Source organism: Pipistrellus kuhlii, unplaced genomic scaffold (assembly GCF_014108245.1).
Source record: "Pipistrellus kuhlii isolate mPipKuh1 unplaced genomic scaffold, mPipKuh1.p scaffold_m20_p_1, whole genome shotgun sequence".
NCBI lineage: Eukaryota > Metazoa > Chordata > Mammalia > Chiroptera > Vespertilionidae > Pipistrellus > Pipistrellus kuhlii.
Window position 1 is genome coordinate 149439518 of NW_023425404.1, and position 25954 is coordinate 149465471.

The following is a 25954-nucleotide window of genomic DNA, read 5'->3' on the forward strand; positions in this document are numbered from 1 at the left end:
ATATATGATGGAAATACCTTTTTATGACATGTTTAGCATCTGTTTTCGATCTTTCTGTTTTTGTTGTTGTTAGAGGGTATCAATATTGTATTCTCAAAACAAGAAAATATTCCTTTGCAATGGAGACAAACAAAAAGGCCCTGAATACTTTGAAGCATCTGACTTCCTTTACTTGGCAGGAGCCAGAGCATTGGGTTTTCATTTAGTCCAGAAAGCAGTCTTTGTCTGGCCCCACTTGCCTTTTTGGCAGGCTGGACTCAATAGTTCATTCACTTAACCAGTACTTACTGAACACCAGCTGTGTGCCAGGTACTTGTCTAGATGCTTCTCTGGGCACAGTGAAGATGCCAAGGAGCCACATAGGTAAAGCCCGAGCTTTCACAGGGCTTATATCAGGGGTGGGGACTGGGACAGATAGGAAACCAAGGAAGCAACTAAGGATGAAGATAGTAAAGGCAGGGTAATGTGACTGAGAGGACCCAAGATGGTAGAGTTACTACCACTGCGAAGTAGGCCCTGGTACTCATACATCTGACCCCAGCCATGCACAGATGCACATCTAGTGATGCCCCAGCACCCTCTATCTGTTGCTAGTCTCCCTGCCTGCCTCCCACCACCACCACTTCCCAGAAAGCCCCAGTCTCTCCCAGCTTACAAATACCAGCCACACAGATTTTTATGTTTTATTGATTTTTTTACAGAGAGGAAGGGAGAGAGATAGAGAGCTAGAAACATCGATGAGAGAGAAACATCGACCAGTTGCCTCTTGCACACCCCCTACCGGGGATGTGCTCGCAACCAAGGTACATGCCCTTGACCGGAATAGAACCTGGGACCTTTCAGTCCGCAGACCGACGCTCTACCACTGAGCCAAACCGGTTTCGGGCCACACAGATTTAAATGAGCTTCTTCTATCATCAAACACAATCAAAATGTCAAGGACTAGAATCAGTGTCCTGCTAAAGGCAGTGGAGTAACTCTGAGGAAGGTCCTTTATCCGTTTTAGGGCCGTGTCTCCGCACCTGTCAGCTGGGGTTACTAGTCACTGACTCTTAGACTGAGTACTCTCCACCCTATACCTCACCTGTGTGTCTTCTGAACTCCAGGCACACATGGCCAAGGGCCTGATGGGAATATGTTTTAGCCTGCTGAAAGGGTAAGCGTTCCGTTGGCATCTCAAATTCTACAAAACTAAGTCCCTCTCCCTCCACCCCCAATACCAATCATCACCTTTACTTCTTCTCAGCAAATATTACCTTCTTTCAAGATGCTTCCAGGGATAATTCTTGATTCTTCTCCAACATTCAAATCATACCACATCTAATATTTTTACCTTCATATATATATTAAATTTATTCATTTCTCTCCATCCCTATTGCTATTATCTTACCCCCAGCCCATTACTTTCTGTTTACATTTATATGACTACAGTCTTGGTCCTTCTGTTCAGTTATTTATATTGTAGCCTGAGATTCTTTTTCTAAAATAAAAGCCTGGTGAGGTTACTTCATGGCTTCAATTCCTTCATGGCTCCTCATTGCTCCCATATAAAGTTTAGACATGGTGGCTTACAGGCCTTCTGGGTTATGGTGCTACTTGCCTCACCAGTTATCCTCTCTCAGCAACTCCTTGCCCCAATTCTAGGCTCTGGGCACACCGGTCAGCTCTTCCGTGGTGCCATATGTTCTTCTGCCTCTGGTTTTTGCACAGACTTCTTCCTACACCTGAAACACTTCCTTCAATCCTGCTTCACTACCTTTGATTCAGATAAAATTTATTATTTTTGAATGTCTAACAATGAAGTCATTTCCCCTGGAAAACCTCTAACCACTCTTTACCCCCCAGCCCAAAGTCTGGGTTAGAATCCCTTTGTATATTCTCGTAGCTCTGCTCTGGAATTGCTTGTTGACTTGTTCATTTATAACACTAGATTATACATTAATGAGAACAGCAGCTTTTTCTGCCTTGTTTGCCATTGTGTCCCCAATAACTAGCATATGCTTGGCACTGAGTGGGCCGACAATGAGTATATATTGAATAAATTAATGGAGAGTGATAGCTCCTTTAAATAAACCTTGTTTTTTTTAATCTATTCTTAATAAAACATTAACACACACACACACACACACACACACTGTATAAATTAAACTATCATGTGCTTATTATGGAAAACTGGTAAAATACAGAAAAGCAATAGAAAAGAGTCTATCATCCATCTTATATAATACTAATCACTCTAATCTCCTTCTATATCTATTATTTTCATTGTTGAAATCACACGATGTCTACAGTTGTTTTGTCTTAATGTGGTAAAACTTACATAAAATTTACCATTTTAAAGTGTCCACCGACATTCAGTACTGTCACATGGTTGTGCAGCCATCACCACCACCCATCTTAGAACGTTCATCTTCCCAAACTGAAATTCTGTGCCCATTACACAATAATGCACTGGTCCTCCTCCCTGCAGGAAGTGGAACTGACTGTCTTCTGAATCCTTATCTAGTGCAAGTGAGCATGTCTGCACATTTTCTAGTGGTTTTGAGGATCCTGTGGCCGATGCCATCCTTCCTGCCATTCTAGTGTTGTCGGGTGTTTGTCACAGTGAATCCAGTTTAATGACATTTCTGAAGCTTCACTTTGTACTGCATTTTCCCATGCTGGGACCCACGAAAATATTTTAAGTTCTATTAAGATGCAAAGAAAATGAACTTTTAGGTCAAAGAAAATGTTTTACTCTATAATATTAGCATATTTGTCTTTAAGTAAGTAAATAGCATCATGAAAGTGTTTTGGTTTTTTTTATGGAGGAAGAGGCTCAGACAGGAAAAAATGCCTATATATTACAGTAAAAAGTTCTCAAGTTACAAAAAAAAAATGATGAGGAGGAATCACTGAAGTTCTTTAATACAGGAGACTGATCCTTTGGTCAATTTCCACATCATAGTTTTGCTAACCTGAGCATAAGTAAATAAATTTTTCAAAAATTTTACATAACATTATGTATAATTAAGCAGGTGCACATCTTAAAATTTTAAATTTTAGGTTAGGTTTTAATTCTTAGATGTTAGAAATATTGACAATTAAATAGTTTTTCTGGGATGATTTTTCAAGTTGAGATAAATCCAGATGTAAACTAAAATCAGGCCAATACCGAAACCGGTTTGGCTCAGTGGATAGAGCGCTCGTCTGCGGACTGAAAGGTCCCAGGTTCGATTCTGGTCAAGAGCATGTACATTGGTTGCGGGCACATCCCCAGTGGGGAGTGTGCAGGAGGCAGCTGGTCAATGTTTCTCTCTCATCGATGTTTCTAGCTCTCTATCCCTCTCCTTTCCTCTCTGTGGAAAATCAATAAAATATATTAAAATAAAAAATAAATAAATAAATAAATAAAAATAAAATCAGGCCAATCCAAGAATGACACAGCATTGATTTTATGTGTTTGAAGAGCATTCCAGAAAGCAGTGTGGCGAGGAACAGTTAGTCGACTTAAATTTAAAAGGATGGTTTTCTTAAGGAAAGGGTGGTGAGGGAGAGGAGGAGGAATCCTATGTTATTTATGAACTTCTGTGGGAACATAAATTTTTGAAGACAATCTACTTTTTAAAGAAACACAAAGTCATCTTTCATGTACTTTCTAGCCTCTTACCTATTTCCTCCAACAATCATAACAGGTTATAATGCCGAAACCGGTTTGGCTCAGTGGATAGAGCATCAGCCTTGGGGATTGAAAAATCCCAGGTTCGATTCCAGTCAAGGGCATGTACCTTGGTTGTGGGCACATCCCCAGTGTACAGGAGGCAGCTGATCAATGATTCTTTCTCATCGATGTTTCTAACTCTCTATCCCTCTCTCTTCCTCTCTGTAAAAAAAAAATCAATAATATATATATATATTATATATTATTATAAATATAAATATAAATATAAATATAAATATAAATATAAATATAAATATAAATATATATATATATATATATATATATATATATATATATATATATATAAAGGTTTTGAGTTTTTTCAACAGATTGAACACTATCCTCTTTTGCCAGAGTTAGAGCTCCACACTGCCTCCAGGTGCCTAGAAGAGCAACCTTGCCACTAGAAAGATTCAGAATGAGATGACTCCCCCGTATACAGCATGACTGCTCCCTCCACAGCCTGTCCAGCTAGACATGAAGAAATAGGTCTACCAAGACAGAGAGAATAAACATGTTTGATCAGATTATTCTGGAGGCGAAAAATTAATTTCTTGCTTGTCTTTCTAACAGTTCTCCAAAGCTTCGGACGTTGGCCAGAGGTTTGTCTCCTGCATACCTGAGATTTGGTGGCACCAAAACAGACTTTCTCATTTTCGATCCCAAGAAGGAGCCAAGCTTTGAAGAGAGAAGTTACTGGCAATCCCAACTCAACCACGGTGAAACTGTTTAAAGATTAACCATTTATTTTCGTTAAGTGGCTAGTCAGGGGCATTCAGTCAGATTCAGCTGACTGAGGAGGCACCTACACAAAAAAAGGAAGCAGCGGGCAGGTTTCCTCTTCCTGGTGTTTTCATGAATGTGAGACCTCGGCAAACAAGGGTGTGCTGGGCATACCCGAGAGTTAACTGTGTGGAAATAGAACAGTGACAGGACAGAGCTGCTTGGAGAGGGGGTGTAGGTAGAAATGCCTCAGACTGACGAGAGTAGTTCCAGCTGAAGATACAGCAGTGGGTTGAGGCCATTTTATTCTGGGAATATAGGGTGTCCAAAATAATGTGTACTCACTTAGAGTGATTATAAAGTCAGTGTCTATTAACATGTTTATGAACATCTAGTGCATTTTCAAAATTTAAAAGAATCTATAGACATGAATAATTTTTCCCTTAATGCCTGCTTCCAAACTGGTGGCCCTTCTAGTCCTAGTGCTGCTGATAATGGGAAGCAGTGGAATTGCAAACATAAAGAATCATTTTGTTTGGCCATGGCCGGTGTTTCTCAGTGGTGAGAGCATTGGCCTGAGCACCAAAGGTAGTGGGTTTGATTCCTGGTCCAGGGTACATGCGTGGGTTGAGGGTTCGCTCTCCATTCCCTGCCTGGGGCTGTGCAGGAGGCAACCAGTTGATGTCTCTCTCACATTGATATGTGTTTTTTTTCTCTCTCTCTGTCCCTTCTTCCCTTCCACTCTCTCTGGAAAACAATGGAAAAAATATTCTCTGGTGAGGATTAACAACAACAAAAAAAAATCATCATTTTGTTCAATATTTGTGCGCCCTCAACTCATTGACTGTTGCCAGTTTTGTACTGTAAACTTTATATTTTATGTGTCCTCATAAAAAAAAAGTCTAGTGGCACTGTAGGATAAATTTTCTTTGTTAAAAGCTTAGCCTGGCTTCGTCCATTATTTCAAGTCAGTAAAACCTGAGAAGGAGTGAAAATGGAGTTATCAGCTGTTAAAGTGTGTATACATTTTGGCGGGATACCCTATAGACTGTGCATGAAAGACATAGGAAGAGGATGTGAGATATACCCTGCTTCTAAGGGTAGAATTTAAGACTTAGTGGGCAGTGGTTCTCCAACTCTATTGACTATACACCTGGAGTGAGTTTTAGTGAGTTTTATCTAGGCTCCTACCTTAGTTTCACGTTTGGCAGCTCCTCCGGTAGTTCTGATGTGGGAAGTGTGTGGGCTTCACCTGAGAAGCCTGCCCTAGGAAGCCCCGAGGATTTGCCCCATGTCTTTGCCCCATGTCTTTCATAAGTGCTATAGAGACATCAAACGGGTCATTACTTTAACAATTATTTTAAAAACATACATTATTGAATGATTATGGACAGTATATATATATTAATGAATAGTATTTCACTTTTCATATATTACATATTTTCCTTTTATTTATTTTCTTCAGTTATGAAGTATTTAGAACAGTTAACCATGTTGGGTCAAAACTGATAGAATAAGGGGCTAGAGAAGGGGAAGGAAGGAAGGAAGGAAGGGGAAAGGAGAATATCTGCAATATTATCAACAATAAAAAAATATATTTTTAAAAAATTGATAGAATAGTAATTAGAAGAAATGAAAAAGCAGGAGGCTTTTTAAAAAATAATACATTGGCTGAAACCTGTTTGGCTCAGTGGATAGAGCGTCTGACTGCAGACTGAAAGGTCCCAGGTTCGATTCCAGTCAAGGGCATGTACCTTGGTTGCGGGCACATTCCCAGTAGGGAGTGTGCAAGAGGCAGCTGATCGATGATTCTCTCTCATCGTTGTTTCTAACTTTCTATCCCTTTTTCTTCCTCTCTGTAAAAAAAGCAATAAAAAATATATATATTTTTAAATAACACATTGGAATAGTTTACATTTGGACTTGGCCCTTCCCCAGCAGTCGGATGCATTCAGAAGGTCTCATAAGTTCATACCAGAAACTGCCCTTTGCTGGTCAATTTTCTTCTTCCTGTTTGTGGTGGAGTGGGGGTCAATGGAATTATCCAAGTGCTACTGAAACATCCTTTGTGAGCACAGGGATGGACAAGGATTGGCTGCCAGAAAGCCAGAATGCGCAACTTCCCAGAAAGGAAGTCGTCAGTGGGTCAGCCAGGCCTGGCAGTGAGTGCCTGGCCGGCCTGCTGTCTCGTGATAAAGAGGCACAGTCTGCCTGGCAGGGTAGTGGGGGACTTTCCAAGTGCACATGTTATGGCCTCAGAAGCTTTGATGATACCAGATTTGAAGGAAAAATATCAACGTTTCCTGTCCTACCGTTATGGCAAGAGGAAATCACCATTAATCAGATCTAGTAAAACATGTTTCTTTGTATTTTGAAGGTGAACCTTAAGAAAACTGAACTATGTTTTCTTCAGAGGGGTTCTCTGGTAATTTCACATTTCTGAGGAGTTTTCTGAGTTGTAAATTAAAATTAGGTCCAGTGTTCCTGTGTCCACTGTATGGCCAATGTTTCTTAAGAAACCTGCCCTTGTGTGTGTGGGTGGTGACTGGTGAGCCAGCAAATTTGAGTTGTTGTAACAGAATATATTTTCTCTGATTGTATACCTAATAGTCAGAAACTTAGCCTACTTTAGCCATCTAAGTACCTAACTAAATAAATGTATGGGATTTCAACCTTATCATGAAAATAGATTCTCTAAATTCCTCCCATCTGCAGATATTTGCAAGTCTGGATTCATCCCTTCTGATGTGGAGAAGAGGTTACAACTGGAATGGCCATCCCAGGAGCAGTTGCTACTCAGAGAACAGTATTTCAAAAGGTTCAAGAATAGTACCTATTCAAGTAAGAAACCAATGGCACCCTGCAGGTGTCGCAGCCCTTAAATATTCGGATAGCTTGAACTTGGCCTTCAATCGTATAAGCCCTATAGCAGTTGTGTAAAGCTGCAAAATACTCAAATGTTAATCAAGAGTTAATGGGATGTTCTGCTGGTGTGGCTCATTGATTGAGCATCAATCTATGAACCAGGAGGTTATGGTTTGATTCCTGATCAGGGCACATGCCCAGGTTGGGGGCTCCGTCCCCAGGGTGGGTGGGGATATGCAGGAGGCAGCTGATCGATGATTCTTTCTCTTGATGTTTCTATCTTTCTCTCCCTGTCCCTTCCTTTCTGAAATAAATTTAAAAAGCATTTAAAAAAATTAAGTCTATATAAAAAAAAGAGTTAATAGAAATCTTGAACCCCAAACTTACGGTGTTTGTTTCTTGTCTTCACCTGACTTTGCCTACTAGCCACAGAGTAAAATGTAGAAACTATTCTTTCATAAGCTAATAATAACCTTAACTTCTCTGAAGAACTAGGAAATCAAGGAAGACATGGATGCATTTGTCGTACGTGTGGGATCCCCTTTCACGTCCCACGTGGTTCAGGGTTCCGGTTCAGGGTTCGGGTTCCACATAAATGAAAAGAGACTAGAAGAAATTTAATTTGGTGACATGGGGGGCCAGGCAGTAATCCAACTCTAGTGGGAGAACTACCCACTGCTCTGGCTCTGCTATCCCTTTTATTGAGGCTATGGGGAAAACACCCATAGTGCTTACACAGGAAATAACATAAATTTACATAGGACAAACAGAGGTGGAGGCTGCTTCAGCTAACAATGTCTCAACAAAAGGGTGAGTGGTTAGAGCAATTAATGTTGTTGACAGCCTTCCTGGCTTCCCGTCCACATCTCTCTATTAGTGAAACAGTAACTGGTTTCTGGCAGTATAAAAGTAAAACAGAAAAGTGTAAAGAGTGGAATGTGGAAAACCTTGTTGTTCATTCTCTCTCCCTCCCAGAAGCAACCCCTATTGTGAGCTGGTGAATTAGGCAGGGGAGCCCTGAGTCCTACCAGCCGGCCTTGGCCTGGAAGCAGCGTTCTCCTTTTCTTTCCTCTGTGGTTTGCAAACACATGAGTAGCTCAACTAATCAGGAATTCATTTCCATTCAACTGAAATCATTTTTCAATCTTCAAAATGGGAGGATGTTGTCACGCAAGGCTTTGAAGCAACTAAAACAAGCAAGCCTTATCTAACTGTGATACAAATTTTTTATCTGAAAGGTGATGTTTTCATACCCTCCTAAGGGATGATGTTGCCCCAGATCTCAGTTGAGGAAATAGCCTGCTCAGAGAGTCCACAACTGCCTTCTTTGGACTTTTGAAAAATAAATTACCTTGAAGTTAATTTGGGTTAGTAAGCATTTCTAAAAGTGCCTTATTGAAAGTAAAGTATCTTCATAAGATTTATCTTGTGCACTCTCTGGATTTCAGTGTATCTCATGAGTTTTTTAATTTTTAAATTTATAAGATACAGAAAAACACACACAACACATAAGAAATCAGAAATTGTAAGCTAATAGATAGTGTAATTCTCTAAAACACTTTTTGCATTTTATAATGGGGCAAGACTACTCTGACGTTGGTTGCACGGGATTTAGCATAGGGCAGGGCCACCTCAGATTCATTAAAGGAATGACAGAAGTACAGAGAGACCTACACAGCAAGGCCACCTTGGCAATAAACCTTTATGATAAAGGCCTGCTTAGAGAAGACACTACATCATTACATAATCTACAGATTCCCCACTTTAAAAAAAAAAATCATGTTAAACAGTATACCAGCTTATCTTAAATTTTCCTTTAAAAAAAAGGTTTGCTCTCACATGATTTTTCTAGAACCAACATGGTGGTTTTCAGCATCTTTTTCTGCCTGTCGGACTGGGACTTCATAGTTCCTATTTCAGGGGAAAGTTCCTTTGCTAACTACATAGTATCTGGGTCAGTAAAACTCCAGCCTCCCCCTTGGCAATGCAAAAATCTGTGCCCCATACAGATTCTTTATTTGTATTTGGAAACATTTGACTTCTGGTTTGAAATTCTTTATTTTAATCTGTGAGTCTTGCAAACCTATAAATAGGAATCCCTGTGTTTATTCTGGGCACTAACTCATTACAGTGATAAGTATTTCAGAAGCCAGTGGGAGTTTCCACACATTGTTCTGCATCCATGGCTGAGGTTGGTCACGCCTGAGTAACGTGGGGTGGCATCGCACGATGGAAGAGAGAGCAAGAATCTGTTGTGGCAAGGACACCTTGCTTTGCCAGTGGCCCGGACCCTTAAAACAGGTGTCCTAGAAGCTATAGGTACGTTTTCTCATTCCATAGCCCATTGGATGGTGTGTTTCACTTAAGTAGAAGATGACAAAAACATTTGTCATGAGAATATGAACTCACGCTGGAAACCTGCTAGAACAGGAAAGGAAGCAATGTGTTACAGGTATAATTCTGGGTGTGACTGCAGAAAGGAAGACTCTTATTAAAATAATCACATTCAATGAGCTAATTCTTAGCTCTTCTTCTCCACCTCTCTTCCTCATTATTACACTCCTCCACCCTCAACACCCAGCCCACACTGGATGCTGGACACTCTTATGCAAATATATAATAAGTATGTTATGGTATGATGCCAGGGAAAGAGGCAGTGCCAATTTTTAATGTCATTTACATTGCTTTTGTCCCAGGGTTCTCTCCATCCTCTCATACAGGAAGGGATAAGAGGTTGGATAATGACTGAGAGTTGGATAATTAGCTATGAGTTTTCTTTTTTTTTTTTTTAAGTCCTCACTCAAGGGCATGCTTAGAGAAAGGAAGGGAGAGTATTGGAAAAGGGGATGGGGAAGAGGAGCATCAGTGTGAGAGAGAAACATTGATCTGTTTCCTCCCATCCATGCCAACCAGGGATCAAACCTGTACCCCACGTTGTGCCCTGACCTGGAATCCAGTGGAAGCCTTTAGTTTAGGTGATGATGCTCAACCAACTGAGCCATTCCAGCCGGGCAGCTGTGAGTTTTATTGTTCAAATTTTGAGGAGGGAGTAGGCATTTTTTTTTAAGTGGATTCAAACGCAGTAATATGCAGCCCTTATACAAGGAGATGTTACTATTATGTTATAGGAGGCATATAATAGAATTTCAAGCTACATACATTCCAAGTGCATTTGGAAAAATGAAGAAATGGAAGAAGAGTAAAGTATGAGTTGAATAAATCTGCTAAAATCCAAACATTTCTGAAAATGCCATAATCTTTGTAAAGGGGCTAGGCAATAACAGTGCTTTATATCTGTAAGAGATATGCGTGCCTTACAAAGCGTTTTCACATGTGTGCTTTTGTGAGATAGGCAGATAACGGTACCAGTTCTAGGAATGCAGATCTGTAGCTGAGGCTCATGCAGGATTCCACCCCCAGCTACTCAGTCTGTAGGCGGGAGAGTGGGGTCTGGAACCCAGGACTTAGATTCCTGATCAGGACACTTTCTGCAATGTATAAGGCTAAAATATAGCTGTGAGTAGGCAGTTCCAGGGATTTTATAACAGACTAGTAATGGCACTACCATCAAAGAGCTGTATGATATTAGACAAAACACTTCATTTCTTTGGGTGTCCGTTTCCTCAAAGAAAAATGAGGGTGGAGGTTTGGAGAGGACTTAGTAATCTCAAAGGCCCATGCTGTCCTAAACTGCGGCTTTAAGACCCAGTGGAACGCTGGGCAGCTGGACCCAGAGAGCTTTGCACATCATAGTGTCCATGGGTTATGCATATATGCATACAAGTTCTTTGATTAATCTCTTCCCATCTGCCCACAAGATTTAGTTTTTAAATTAGGAGAGTTCAAGAGTAAATTTCTATTTGACAAATGCCTAAATATACATGAAAATCTCAATAACTTATTTAGCATATAATAACATTTAATGATAACACTAGCCCTAACCAGTTTGGCTCAGTGGAGAGAGCATCGGCCTGCAGACTCAAGGGTCCCAGGTTCAATTCTGGTCAAGGGCATGTGCCTTGGTTGCAGGAACATCCCCAGTAGGGAGTATGCAGGAGGCAACTGATCAATGTTTCTCTCTCATCAATGTTTCTAACTCTCCTAATCCCCTCATCTCTGTAAAAAAAATTAATAAAAAAATATTTAAAAAATTAAAGATATCACTAAAAATTACACTGTTGCCAGTCTCAAAAAGTGATTATAGCCGAAGCCGGTTTGGCTCAGTGGTAGAGCGTCGGTCTGTGGACTGAAAGATCCCAGGTTCGATTCCGGTCAAGGGCATGTACATTGGTTGCGGGCACATCCCTGGTAGGGGGTGTGCAAGAGGCAGCTGGTCGATGTTTCTCTCTCATCGACGTTTCTAGCTCTCCATCTCTCTCCCTTCCATCTCTCTCCCTTCCTCTCTGTAAAAAAAATCAATAATATATATATATATATATATATATATATATATATATATATATATATATTTTTTTTTTTTTTAAAGTGATTATAGACCAGCTAATAATTTAAAAATCTGAGTTCAAAAGTTCTCAAACTTTTATGGCACTTTAGTGACTCTGATTTTTTTTCACAGCATAGTTAGCCTAAAAGAAACACCTAAGAGTTTGTTCATAGGTTATTAGGTTCAAACAACCAAATAGTAATAATTCTCATCATATCCAACAGACATTGAAGTATGTCCTTTGCAAATTTAAAAGATCCTGCAATACCTGTGATTTGGGTTGCCTGGTTAACTATGAATTTCAGATAAATGATAATTTTTTACTGTATTTCTCAAGTATTACATAAAATATCCACTAAAAAGTATTCATTATTGCTTTGAAGTTTAAATTTAACCAGATATCCTGTATTTTTCTTTATTATATTTAATGATTTGCCATTGATTTATAAGATTATGTAGGTTTCAAGTGTACATTTCTATGATACATGATCTGCACATTGCATTGTGTGCATACCACCAAAGTCAAAGTGTCTTCTGTTACCATATAATCCCCTTTACTCAACCAGGGCAAGTGCCCTGACTGGGAATCGAACCATGACCTCCTGGTTCACAGGTCAGCACACAACCACTGAACTACATCAGCTGAGCTGTTTGTCTTTCTTGTTTGTTCATTTGTTGCTTTCAGGCTTATATCCCACTTGAGAGTGAAATCACATGGTTCTTAACATCCACACCAGTGAAGTCACGGTGGCTTTCCAGGGTGCCATGGCACATAGTTTGGAAAACAAGCCCGATAGCCCTGAGCCAGTTTTATAATACAAAGTCCTATTTGTTTTAAATTAATAAATCATATACATGAATTTTTCAAAAGATGTTTTTAATATAATTAAAATTACCAAGATATTTTTGTGACTGAGTTTATAAGTAAAGATATTTATATTATTAAGCCTAGGGCTTATGTTGACTGATGAAGGTCTGGCCTGTGCATGTTGAGCACTGAGCTGCTACAATCTGGTTTTTCCAATTCACCTGAGGTCATTTGAACAAAACCTGAGTGCCAGACCAAAGCTTCTAGTACCTTCCATGAGACTTGATTAAACAGCTGAAGCAAATGAAGTTATGTTAATATTTTTAATTTGCCAGGCCAATTTTGTTGTCTCTTATTCATTACTAGTAGGCCTGCACACAAATCCGTGTGCCAGTAGCTCACCGCCCCCCCGCCCTGCTGATCCATGATCTGGTTGTTACACAGTAGGTAGTTATGCTTCACAGCATAATGATCATTTGCATATTACATCTTTATTATATAGGATAATCACTCCTTAGGACAGGAATTCCTTAGATTTAACAGCAGAAATACCAGGTGTACCAGTTAATAATGTGGATTTTTTTCAATAGATGGAATTACACATCGTTGATGTATATACAATTTGATATGTATGCTATTTTGTTGTATTGACAGCAAGCTTCAAAACTTCATATGTCAAATTTTATGAAGGTGTTAACATCATAGATACTTTTATGCTTAAAAATGTTGAATTCCATGCCAAAAAAAGAACATTTGTGGTAAGTTTTAATTCGTTACTTTATTTTAAAGAAAAGTGCTTTTGAAAGTTATAGGATACTTTGGGATGCTTATGGTGAACATGCTCCATCTCAAGAAACTTGTGAATGCTGGTTTAAATGCTTTAAAAGTGATGATTTCTATGTGAAAAACAAAGAATGTCCAGGTCAACCGAAAAAGTTTGAAGACCAACAATTACAAGTATTATTGGATGAGGATGTGTGTCAAACTCAAAAACAACTTGCAGAAAAATTATACATTGATCAATAAACAATTTCCAATAGTTTACAAACGATGGGAAAGATTTTAAAGGAAGGAAAATGGGGCCACATTAACTGAACGAAAGACAAATGGAAAAAATAAAAGTCATCAGTAAAATGTTTCTTCAACTGCACCTAAGAAAGTCTCTTTTTTTTAAATATATATTTTATTGATTTTTTACAGAGAGGAAGAGAGAGGGATAGAGAGTTAGAAACATTGATGAGAGAGATTCATCAATCAGCTGCCTCTTGCACACCCCCCACTGGGGATGTGCCCGCAACCAAGGTACATGCCCTTGACTGGAATTGAACCCGGGACCCTTCAGTCCGCAGGCCGATGCTCCATCCATTGAGCCAAACAGGTTTCGGCCAAAGAAAGTCTTTTTTGCATCAAATTATGACTGACATGAAAAGTGGATTTATTTTGAGAATCCCAAACACACAAAATCATGGGTTGATCCAGGTCAATAATCAACATCGACTGCAAGGCCAAATCGCTTCGGAAAGAAGACAATGCTCTGCATTTGGTGGGATCAGGAAGATGTGGTGTATTATGAACTTCTAAAACCAGGTGAAACCACTAATACTGATTGCTGCTGACAGCAAATAATCTATTTGAACCATGCTTTGATTGTGAAACGACCAGAATGTGCCAGAAGACACAGTAAAGTAATTTTGCTTCATGATGACGCACCATCACACACTTCAAAACCAGTTAAAGACACGTTAAAAGATCTTGCCTGGGAAGTATTAACCCACCCGCCATATTCACCAGACTTTGCTCCTTCAGATTACCACTTGTTCCGATTGATGGCACACGCACCTTCTAAGCAGCACTTCAAAACGTATGAAGAAGTGGAAAACTGGGTCTCTGAGTGGTTTGCCTCAAAACAAGAAAAGTTCTATTGGGACGGTATCCACAAATTACCTGAAAGATGGGGAAATGTATAGCTAGCGATGCACATTTCTTTGAATAAAGCATGTTTGATGTTTCTCTTGAAATCACCGTGTTTTCTTTGATTATAAAATCTGCCATTATTAACCGGTACACCTGGTAGTGAACTATGAAGAACAAGTCTGGCGGCCTTCATCACTGTGGTGCCAATATAACTATTAAATTATGTTTCTCTTGTAGGAAGCTCAGTGGATATCCTGTACACGTTTGCAAACTGCTCGGGACTGGACTTGATCTTTGGTCTCAATGCCTTACTGCGAACCGCAGACTTGCAGTGGGACAGTTCTAACGCTCGGCTGCTCCTGGACTACTGCTCTTCCAGGCGTTATAACATTTCTTGGGAACTAGGCAATGGTAGGTACCCCTGGGTACGTTTCATTAATGAGATTCCCCTTTGGCGTTATTTGTTTATACTTAGGACGTTAGCAGATGTACTTCTGGTTTGGCACATTTGTGCAGTGCTTAACAGTGCAACTTTTGAATTGCTTAAGGCAGAAAATTCCTATGTATATCCCAGAACCTGATGCTAATTCCAGTTTATGATACATTTGAGCTGAGGACAACTCCTTGAAACCAGCAACTTCCACAGTTCCCTAATTCCCTTGAAATGGTCAGGGTCACTTTAAGCCTATGAGGCTTGGCAGGCTGGACTCAGCAAAGCTGTAAAGCAGACAGTTTGCTTTTTCCCTTCCACTCCTTTACCTGTTTCTTGACTTGTCAGTTAATCTCAGCAACGCCATCCCAACCCTCATGAAATGCTCAAGCTAGAAGTTCCCAGTGTAGAATTCTACCCAGGACAAACTCCTGATTGTCTTCTTTTTTTTTTTTTTTCTTTTTTTTTTCCCCCAAGGAATTTGTAAATTCTAATTAAAGTGCAAATGACTAGCCACTTCATTCAAACATTCTGTAATATTGTCTTCATAACTAGTGGTTTTACTTTCTTTGACTTTGGATTCTAAGATTTCTGTAACTTGAAAAACGTTTTGTTGCTGTTATGTTTGATTTTTAAGTAAAACATTTCTACATAAGCGATTCTTTTGAAAATTGCTCTTTCAGAACCCAACAGTTTCCAGAAGAAGGCCGGTATTTTCATCGATGGACTGCAGTTAGGAGAAGATTTTGTTAAGCTGCATAAACTTCTAGGAACATCTGCTTTCAAAAATGCAAAACTCTATGGTCCAGATATTGGTCAGCCTCGAGGAAAGACTGTAAAGATGCTGAGCAAGTAAGAGCTCGAGAAAGAACCACTTTTCTTAAAAATTGTATTTCCCCTGTGTAGAATCTTCAATAGTTCACATGTTATTAAACAGTTTTCTGCCTGGCTAGATGGTTAATCAAAAAAGAAAGCATTGACTGGCTCAGAATGCCAAGGTTTTGGGTAAATGGTACCTATGATAAAGTTTGTAGTATCTGAGTTAGGAAGTTTGTGTTTGCCTGATCCTAAAGCAGTAACCAGCCCATTTCTTGTGCATATATTGTGTGTATATGTATATATGAGAATTGAATGATAACATAATAGATTTTGATTTTGTAGTTTCCTGGAAGCTGGGGGAGAAGTGATTGATTCAGTTACGTGGCATCAGTAAGTACATCTCCCGTTCTTTGTTGTTGTTCTTTTTTTTTTTAAATCAAATTTATTGATTAATAAAGTTATGTAGCTTTTAGGTGTACAATTCTATGCTACATCATCTGCTTATTGTACTGTGTGCTCACCACTCCAAGCCAAGTCTCCTCCATCACCATTTATCCCCCGTTTACCTTCTCAACCTCTCTCCTGCCCCCCTTACCTCTGGTAATCACTGAACTTCTATGAAGTTGTTTTTTTCTTGCTTAAACTATTCACCTTTTTCACCAAACCTTGCTACCCCCTCCTCTCTAAAAGCAGTCCATCTATTCTCTGTATCTATGAGTCTGTTTCCATTTTGTTAGCTTATTTTGTTCATTAGACTCCACATATGAGTGGAATCATATGATACTCATCTTCCTCTGACTGGCTTATTTCACTTAGCACAGTACTCCCCCCAGGTCCATCCATGTTGTTGCAAAGGATTAGATTTTCTTTCTTTTTTTTAAAAATTTCTTTATTGATTAAAGTGTTACATATGTGTCCGTATTCCCCCATTATCCTTCCATCCCCTCGACTCATGCCCTTACCCCCTTGTTGTCTATGTCCATGGGTTAGGCTTATGTGCATGCATATAAGTCCTTTGGTTGATCTTTCCCCCTTACCCCCACCCTCCCTACCTTCCTTCTGAGGTTTGATGGTCTGATTGATGTTTCTCTGTCTCTGGAACTGTTTTTGTTCTTAAGTTTATGTGATTTCCTTTTTTTTTTTTGGCCAAGTAGTATTCCATTGTATAAATGTACCATAGCTTTTTTTTATCCACTCACCTATTAATAGTATGTCTTCTTAATACTAAGAAAGTACTGCTGGCTTTACTTACTGTTGTTGTGGGGTTTTTTCAAAAATTATTTCCATTTAACTGCTAATTGACTTTATAATTCAAGTAAGAATCACAGTGTCTCAAACAGCACTGTAGTAAAATTTTAATATTAACAAAACAAAAGTTAAACTAATTTTAAATAATGTGGTGGTTTCTACAAGATCAAGGCACACTGTGATTTGACTCATGGGACAGATAAGTAGCTACAGCTAATATGCTTGCTGCGGAACAAGTAACCCAGGAGGCCCTGCACTGATGACTGTGTCTCCTCAAGACAGAGTAACCGATCCCCTTTCATCATGGTCTCGCCTTAGCAGAACTTCTGCCTCTTTTTTTTTTTTTTTTTTTTTTTTTAAACAGGGAGGTGGGAAGAGGTAGTAAGAAGAATAGGTTCAGCCAATTAACGTAAAAGCAGAAGGTAAAGGTTGTTATTTTTCTCTGATTATTTTCTAAATAACTTAGCTACTACTTGAATGGACGAACTGCTACCAAAGAAGATTTCCTAAACCCTGATGTGTTGGACACTTTTATTTCACCTGTGCAAAAAATTTTTCAGGTAATAGTCTTTTATTCTTTTAAGTGTAAAACCAAAGTCCTTATTCTGTGGTTTAGCTGGTGCCAAATTCTATAGATATATAAATCTTCGTGTTTTCTAATCTTAGAGAACAGGCATTAATATTACTCACCTTCTGTCCCTTTAGCATCAGATCTTACCTGTGGACGTTGGTTATAAATGAAAAATACTTCTAAAAGCCTTTTGGTAGAATTAACTCTCCTAAGCTATAAGAATAAGATTGTTTACATTTCTTCCACACCTAGAATTCCAATAAAAGTAAGTTTCCTGAGACCTAAATGATTGTGAACATATTTTGTAACTTTATTGGACAGATGGGTCTGGGAATACAAGATTTTGATGTCATTAATGTCCAGCACCATAGTTGGTCAGCTTGCTTGCAGTTACCATGGAGACTTTCCTGTTTCATAGGTTGTTGAGATGACCAGACCCCACAAGAAGGTTTGGTTGGGAGAAACAAGCTCTGCGTTTGGGGGTGGAGCACCCTTGCTGTCCAACACCTTTGCAGCTGGTTTCATGTGAGTGAAGTAGCACCCACCTCAGGGACCAGATTCCAGCGTGTTCCTGTTCTATTCGGTTGAAATAATTCACCAGCTAAAAATCTAATCAATGATGGTTCTGTGGCTGAGCTTCAAAATTTGTGTCAGATTTTGTAAGATAATGATTTACTAAAGCTTGTTGGACATACTGTATTTCATCATTGTATGAATGAATTGCTTTAGAAGTTCTGTTCCTTAATTTTGGCCCATGGCCATGCCAAGGATTCCTCCTCTGAAGAAGCACATTGTGAAAACAAAAGACATTGTAAAGGAGTGTATCTATAGCTCTGACTCTGGAAGGATTTGTAGTACATGCTACACAGTTATTCCAGACTAGAAACCCAGCGCTAGAAATTGTGCAGCCCCGCCCACCCACTTGCACCTCACCGCGCATGCTTCACCACTTATGCAGCCTCCTGGTGACCAGTCTTTGGTCGTTATGGCATAACGACCACTGGGTTTTTATTATATAGATTCCCAAGAAGTTTAGAGCCTGAAATATGAGGTCATACCAGAGGACCTATCAATGAACTTAAATTAACTCCTACTCCAACCACCACAAAGTTGATTGCTTTAAACAACCGTTAACTTACATTCCATAACTCCGTTAACACTCTCATATTGAGACTTAATCTCTTTCCTCTCCTCCTTACATAAAGTAGAATAAGCCCAGAATAAAAGTACAAATTGTTTATGCTCTTGGGGGCATGATGAGTAGAGAAAAGAAGGGAGATGTTTGTCATGCTGAATGAAATAAGCCAGTCAATGAAAGAGAAACACCACATGACCTCACTCATTTATGGATAATAAAGAACATTATAAACCGATGAACCAAAAGATAGATATAGAGACAGTAAAGCAACAAGCAGACTGTCAAATTACAGCAGGTAGGGTAGGGAGATCTGAGGGAGATAATAGATCAACCCAAGGACTTGTATACATGCATATAAGTACAACCAATGGACACACAACTCTGGGAAGGGAGGGTAGTATGGGAGGGGGAGGCCAATGTTAAAATATGTACACAGATAATAATTTAATGAAAAAATGTAAAAAAAGAATGGAGATGTTTGTTTTGCCATTAACTAAAGATAAGGGGCAGGAGATGTCCATAAAAGTTTAGGTGTGATCCTACTTATTTTACTACTCCTGGCTACATGGAACCTTATAGTATTTAGACCTCACATCGGGGTGGGGAGGAGGGCTACCCTGAAAGACAAGGAGTAATTGTCTGTGGCGGTAGGAATTTACCTACTCTGCTTTACAGACCATATCTACCCTGAAGGGGATTTCTATGGCATATTAACAGTTCTCTAGGATTTGTAATCATGCAGAAGTATGGGAACTTGTGAAGGGAAGGATAGTCTCCATTTAATTTGAGTGACTTATTTACAATTAATACCAGTTTTCTCATTTCATAGACGAATAAATCAGAATAGTCGCTAATTAGAATTAAGTTATTTTGTTCTCCGAGCTGGAAGAAAGCTGGGCCTCACTCTGTTCCAGGTGGCTGGATAAATTGGGCCTATCGGCCAGGATGGGCATAGAAGTGGTGATGAGGCAAGTGTTTTTTGGAGCTGGAGCCTACCATTTAGTGGATGAAAACTTCGAACCTCTACCTGTAAGTGATCATTATTCTTCTATTTCTATGAGTAGATTAGACTATATGGAGGACCCCTGTATTAACCTCCTAAGAATTGTCAACTCTCACCGATAATTCAGTGCTCTCAACATAGCCAAGCCATGGACAGGTTAGAGATAATCCATTCTAACTTTTTTTGTATCTCGAGAGAAATTGAGACCTAGGAATAATGTTTTTAATATGAGCCATTTTGGATATGGTGTGGGATTTCTTTAAAAGGGGTCATTTGAAATTTTATGACTCTCATTTTACAAGATATAAAACTTGGATCAAAAATATTTTAAGAGTAAATTAAAGTTAAAATTGTTTATAGTATCCAAAGCTTTAAAACTTTTTATGTCATTAAATCATAATTTATTTAACCTTAAGATAAGCCAGTAATATCACGTATTTGTTAAAAAATCTTACCCAAAGAATTGGCTATTTTGTAATAATCTTCAAGGTATTTGTGAATTTTTAAAAAGTCCATCCTACCTCAGCTGTATCTGGTGCTAAATTAGGTAATGTAGCCTTTCCATCTAAAAAGTCATCTGGAATCTATATGTGTCTAAAAATTGAAATAGTATAGATATCTCCCTGAGAAATATGACCTTGATTTTTATTATCTAAAATGACATTTGAGGATATCTGTTTTTCTAAGAATTTCTAAAGGAATTATTTGGATATTGTAGGGAAGCTAAGAAAGTTTGCAAAAAAGTACATACCAAAATAAGTATGGTAGGCTTCTGTGGTGTGTAGCTAGATTTCTCAACAAAATTGCTTTTAATCTATAGTGGTCCAAGCTCATGGAGCACACTATTCATAACTTTTAGAAAATGCTTAGAAAAATTACCTTGTACAAAATAGAATCTGTCTTCCCCGAGTGTATTATGAGCCATCTATAATGTTACCAAACATGATAATTTCACTAGACAAATATCCAGAATCTACTGCTGGCCCTTTTTTAAATTGGCTTTGAGCAAGAAAGGTAAATAAATAGTTTCTACAAAATTCACTTTGAGTACAATGTCTAGAAACTAGCCAGCTTATCCTGTCACTCTTTGTAAATAGTGCCAGTTATTTAGTATGTTATCAAAGTCTTCTCAGTGCCTAAACATAAGCCTTTGGCTTCAGACCCTTTTATATGCACTAACTATATTTCTTCCTTATGGTACAGAATCAGCTAGCAAAACTTGCAAGAATATATGTGCCATATTACTATGAATAGGATCAAGGGAATTGGCCTTAAACCTATTGTACTTGTCTGTTCTCTTATTTGATTTGTATAACAATCCCAGAAGCTAAGACCGGTATCTTAGATCCGTGTTTTTCAGATTAAGTTCTAATTGAGATGAAGTCATGTGATTTGCTCGAGGTCACACAGTTGGCCAGTATTATTCTGAAGAGTCCTATACAAATCCTGGCTGAGGCCTGCATGCTTTCTACCCTTCCAGAAACTGAGCCTGCTCAAGTTATGTCTCTTGTGAAACATTTCATTGATTCTACCCTTGTCTCAAGAGACAATTTGAATCTGAATTTAGGCAGAGGAGCAAAAGCTGCCTACTTTCCCTTAGCTCAAGAACAAAGAGTTGAGGTTTATTTTTAAACTAATAATTATGGAACATTTCAAAGTAGAGAGATAGTGTATGAATCTCCAGTCTTGTTTAATCTACAATGCTACCTACTCCTTACCTACCACCTACTGTATTACTTTCAAGCAAATCTCAGATATATCACTTTATCCATAAATATTTTAGTATGTATCTCCTTTTTAAAAACATAATATCATTATTATACTTTAAAATATTAACAATAATTCCTCAATATCATCAAATATTAAATCAGTGTCTCACATTTTTCTTATTGTTGCAAATGTTTTAATAGTTAGGATATTCAAATCCACAACATCCACATATAGAATTTGGTTGATATAGCTCTTAAGTCTATTTATCTTTTTGGGGGGAATCTGTTAATCTTTAAGTTCTCCTTTCCTTCCCCCCCCCCCCCCACCCCACTAGAATTTATTAATTAAAGAAAGCAGGTAATTTGGTCTATAGTGTTTCCCACATTTTGGATTTTGCTAAGTTTATTCTTTCAGCATGTTCCTCTGTTCCCTATAGTTCCTGTAAACTGGTAGTTAGAACTAGAGGCTTGAGCTTACTCAAGTTTAATTGTTTTGTTTTGCAAGAATTCTTTGTAAGTGATGTTGTGTGCTTCCATCAAGAGTTTCATAATGTCTGGTTATCTTGCCTTTTTTCACCTTGATAGCTAGTGATGATTGTTCCCTAATCCATTACTTTATTAGGGGTGTTATAAGGTTTTAAAGAAAATAATCTCTTAAACAGAAATTTTATTTTAAAAATGTGTGTGTGTGCGCGTGTGTAAAAGTGCTGCTTTGAACTTTGCTTTCCATTCTTAGATGATAAACAACAGAGAATATTTAAATGGTCTCTTAGTCAATAATTGAAGTCTTGAGCTATAACTCCTAGCAGGTAAGGACCCCTGAATTGTAGAAGTCCTCTAGTGATAAAAAAAAAAAAAAAAAAAAAAAAGAAGAAGAAGAAGAAGAAGAAGCAGCAGCAGCAGCAGCAAACAAGATACTGCACTCACATTCATGAATAACCCAAATCAAATGATGAATCCTATTTAATTACCTCTAGAATAACAGTCATACTCTTTATAGGATAACTACTTGCTTCATTTTATTAAATGAAGAACTAAATAAAGTTCTATTTTTTGTCTCTCCCCTCCCCAACCACCACAACTAGGATTATTGGCTCTCTCTCCTATTCAAGCAACTGGTGGGCACCATTGTATTAAAGGCAAGTGTGAAAGGTCCAGCCAGAAGCAAACTTCGAGTATACCTTCATTGCACAAACGTCAACCAGTAAGTATGCAATGCACTTTACAAACCAACAAGTTTTAATTAGTAAGCACATAACTTCCTACTCTAACACCCTGTTGTTCCCTCTCTACTCTGAGAGTCTAAACCGTGTCATTATTTTTTTATTTTCCCCTTCATAGTGATATGGTGCCAGAGTGTAAAAAAACAAAAACAAACAACAAAAAATACCCCAAAAAAATATAGCTTAAACATTAGCATTTGACTTTTACAATTACTTTAATTGTCATAATTCATAATCAAAATATACCCTAACTTTAAATAAAGAATAGTACCAATGTATTTTTTTAAATATTATTTTATTAATTTCAGAGGGGAAGGGAACATTTCAAAGGGAAAGGGGAGAGAGATAGAAACATCAATGAAGAGAGAGTCATTGATTCGCTGCCTCCTGCATGTCCCCGACTGGGGATTAAGCCCGCAACCCAGGAATATGTCCTAACCAGGAGTTGAACCATGACCTTCTGGTTCATAGGTCATCACTCAACCATTGAACCACACTGGTAGGACACCAACACATTTTTATATGAACAATTACTTCATGGAATGACTATGAATGAATATAACTATAAATTCATATGAATGATTATATGAATATACTTATTCCCTTGTATCATATCTGATCAATTTGATAAGGAAGAATTAAAGAACAATATCAACAATAACAACCTTGTTTTCAAAACTTTCAACCCAATTTATGGGATTGAGAGACCACAGAGATTTTTATAGTTTTATCCCTGCCCTTGGTAGCAAAATATGTTCCCAAACCTCATGGATTTTTCTCTTTTAGTTTCAATCTGTCCATCCTGATAAGATGATAACTAAAATACTAGTTCTAGCCAAAATAACTACCCAGCATTTCTGATCGCTGGTGAGTGGGAACTCGGGATAGTCAGGGCCCCACTAGGAAGAAGTTGGGGAGAAGTTTGGATAAATAAATTCTGAAAAGTATCAACAGATTTAATTTTCCTGTTTGCACCTCTCTTTGCGTATGGCTAGAAAAAGGTTTATAATTATAAACCGTAGGGTTTATAATTCGAATGCACACGAACCCACAAAATTCAGCTTTTATCATTTAACCTTCCTATGTTTGAAAATGAATAAGCCGCCTGGCTCCCTAGTAACTCAGCCTGGGAAAGCAGCAAAGATCTCAAGGTACCCTGGCCAGACAGTGGTACTGTGAAAAGCAATGTATAATCAGTTTCAAATAAGGCCACATTTCTGGTCTTACATCATTATAAAATGAAAGATAAAAAAAAGGTTTATCATCACTATAAATACTCATACGTAGTATCAATAATTATATTAATTTTGTAATCAAGTTTTTAATTGTTTAAGCTCGAGACAAATATTTTTGTTATTGAGTCAATCTATTTGCTTTTAGCCCAAGGTATAAAGGAGGTGATTTAACTCTGTATGCCTTAAACCTTCATAATGTCACCAAGCAGTTGCAGTTACCACATTATTTATTTGACAAAGAAGTGGACAGATACCTTGTAAAGCCTTCAGGACCGGATGGATTGTTTTCTCAGTGAGTACTTTTTCTTGTTCATTTTAAACTTTCACCAAATGTATCAGTGTTTATCAGCATAGAGTGTTGATAGGGGGAAAAAGAAGGCAACTGTTTCAAGTTTTGACAATTTTTAATATTCAGGAAGTTTATATATAAATACCTATTCATACAGATATACTCACTCTGAGAGTCACAAGCAGAAGGACTGAACACAAGCTAGCAGTTATCTTAGGAAGTTAGTTTGCATTTCAAAACTTGATATGTCAAGATCCATTCAACATATTTAAATTATTTGCTCTAAAAATACTTATAATTCTTGTTAACAGTCACAAAAGCGAAGCAAACCTATATATAATTGCTAGTAAAAGACTGAAGGTTGCTGTAAACTGTTATTCTTTGTGAGCTGGGCTTGATTTTCTAACAGCCTTAAAGTAGTTTTTTATTACTTAGAGTAGGCGTGTCGAACTCAATCAGAGAAGGGGCCAAAATCTAAAATCCAGCCTAAATCGCTGGCCGAATGGTTTACTCAACAGTCATAAACTGTCATTGTGATGGAAACGCAGCGGAGTGCAGTGATGACAGCGCGGTGCGGGCCACATTGCAAGGCCTGGCGGGACGGATTTGGCCCACGGGCCTTGTGTTTGACACATGTGATTTAGAGTAAGGAGAAAGTAGCTTGGAATGTACCTTTTAGGTCCAACGTATGTTGGAAGGATCTCTTTTCATCATGCTTATTTTCAGTTTGAAACATAAAAAGTTAAGAGTTCACAAAATTCTTTTCATCTCTTCCCATCTTTGCAAATGCTATATGAGTGATGTTTTCAGTGACAGTTAGCATCATAACCTGAAGAAGGACAGCAAGAATGCTTTCTCCAAAGTCCTATCCCCCAGAGATAAACATTATTAACACTGGGTACCATACCTTTATTTTCCTCCCTGTGCTTCCTTTTATTATAGCTGTAAGCACACAGTCTGTAATGGGAAAAGAGAGGAGGAATCCACAAGTTTTCCCTTGTCTTTCCATGCAGAGCCTCTGTAGACATTTAGAATTTTTAATTGAATTCATTGGGGAGACATTGGTTAATAAAATCATATAGGTTTCAGGGGTACAATTCTGTAATACATCATCTGTATATTGTATTGTGTTCACCACCCTATAGACATTTTTTTAAATATATTTTATTGATTTTGTACAGAGAGAAAGGGAGAGAGATAGCAAGTTAGAAACATCGATGAGAGAGAGTCATCGATCAGCTGCCTCTGTCACACCCCCTACTGGGGATGTGCCCGCAACCAAGGTACATGCCCTTGACCGGAATCGAACCTGGGACCCTTCAGTCCCCAAGCCGACGCTCTATCCACTGAGCCAAACCGGTCTCGGCCCTATAGACATTTTTAATGGGTTGCATGTTTTACAAAATTCTATGGTTTACTTATCCTTTTCCTACTGTTTAAACCTCCTTTTCCTTTTGTAAATAATGCATATTTGGGTAACAGATACTTTTCGGGTAACAGATACTTTTCTCTATTTGGGTTCTGAACCTTTTAAAGTGGGTCTTTTTAGCATATTTGTATCTGATGCTGAAAAGGGAAAAGGTTTTGTAAAATAACTGAATAATAGTTGTAGAGTTGCAATTGTCTTAGATCATTTTAGTCCAACTGTAGGTCAGTATCTGCTTCCTCCTCTGACGAAGCTCCCAGCCTCTCCTGGTGACTGTTCTCGCTGGTGGGGACAAAGTGAGCCTCTTTGTGCCCTTTTTCTGCTGCTCTTAGTTCTGTTTTCTAGGGCAGAAGTTGGAAACTACACCTCATGCCTATGGGCAAGTGGGTTTAGACAAGTGGTTTTTCTC

General features: G+C 38.4%; 1 protein-coding gene and 1 long non-coding RNA gene across 8 annotated transcripts in view; both read left to right on the top strand.

Moving 5' to 3' along the window:
• The window catches only part of HPSE (heparanase), a 41428-nt gene that overhangs the window by 8822 nt on the left and 6652 nt on the right, over positions 1-25954 (top strand). For 3 of the 7 annotated variants that reach the window (XM_045571140.1, XM_045571135.1, XM_036412078.2), the window contains exons 2-11: positions 4274-4419; positions 7139-7264; positions 14692-14865; positions 15568-15736; positions 16046-16093; positions 17418-17511; positions 17941-18047; positions 19575-19689; positions 22458-22576; positions 23976-24122. In XM_045571140.1, coding sequence (XP_045427096.1) covers positions 4274-4419; positions 7139-7264; positions 14692-14865; positions 15568-15736; positions 16046-16093; positions 17418-17511; positions 17941-18047; positions 19575-19689; positions 22458-22576; positions 23976-24122 — 1245 coding nt within the window. The remainder of the gene's footprint in view (positions 1-4273; positions 4420-7138; positions 7265-14691; positions 14866-15567; positions 15737-16045; positions 16094-17417; positions 17512-17940; positions 18048-19574; positions 19690-22457; positions 22577-23975; positions 24123-25954) is intronic. The other 4 variants (XM_045571136.1, XM_045571147.1, XM_045571131.1 and 1 more) reach the window with 3 other exon arrangements.
• LOC118704635 lies at positions 7604-9286 on the top strand. Its single transcript, XR_004983462.1, has 2 exons — positions 7604-7813; positions 8191-9286. It is a non-coding gene; the product is annotated as an uncharacterized LOC118704635 (long non-coding RNA).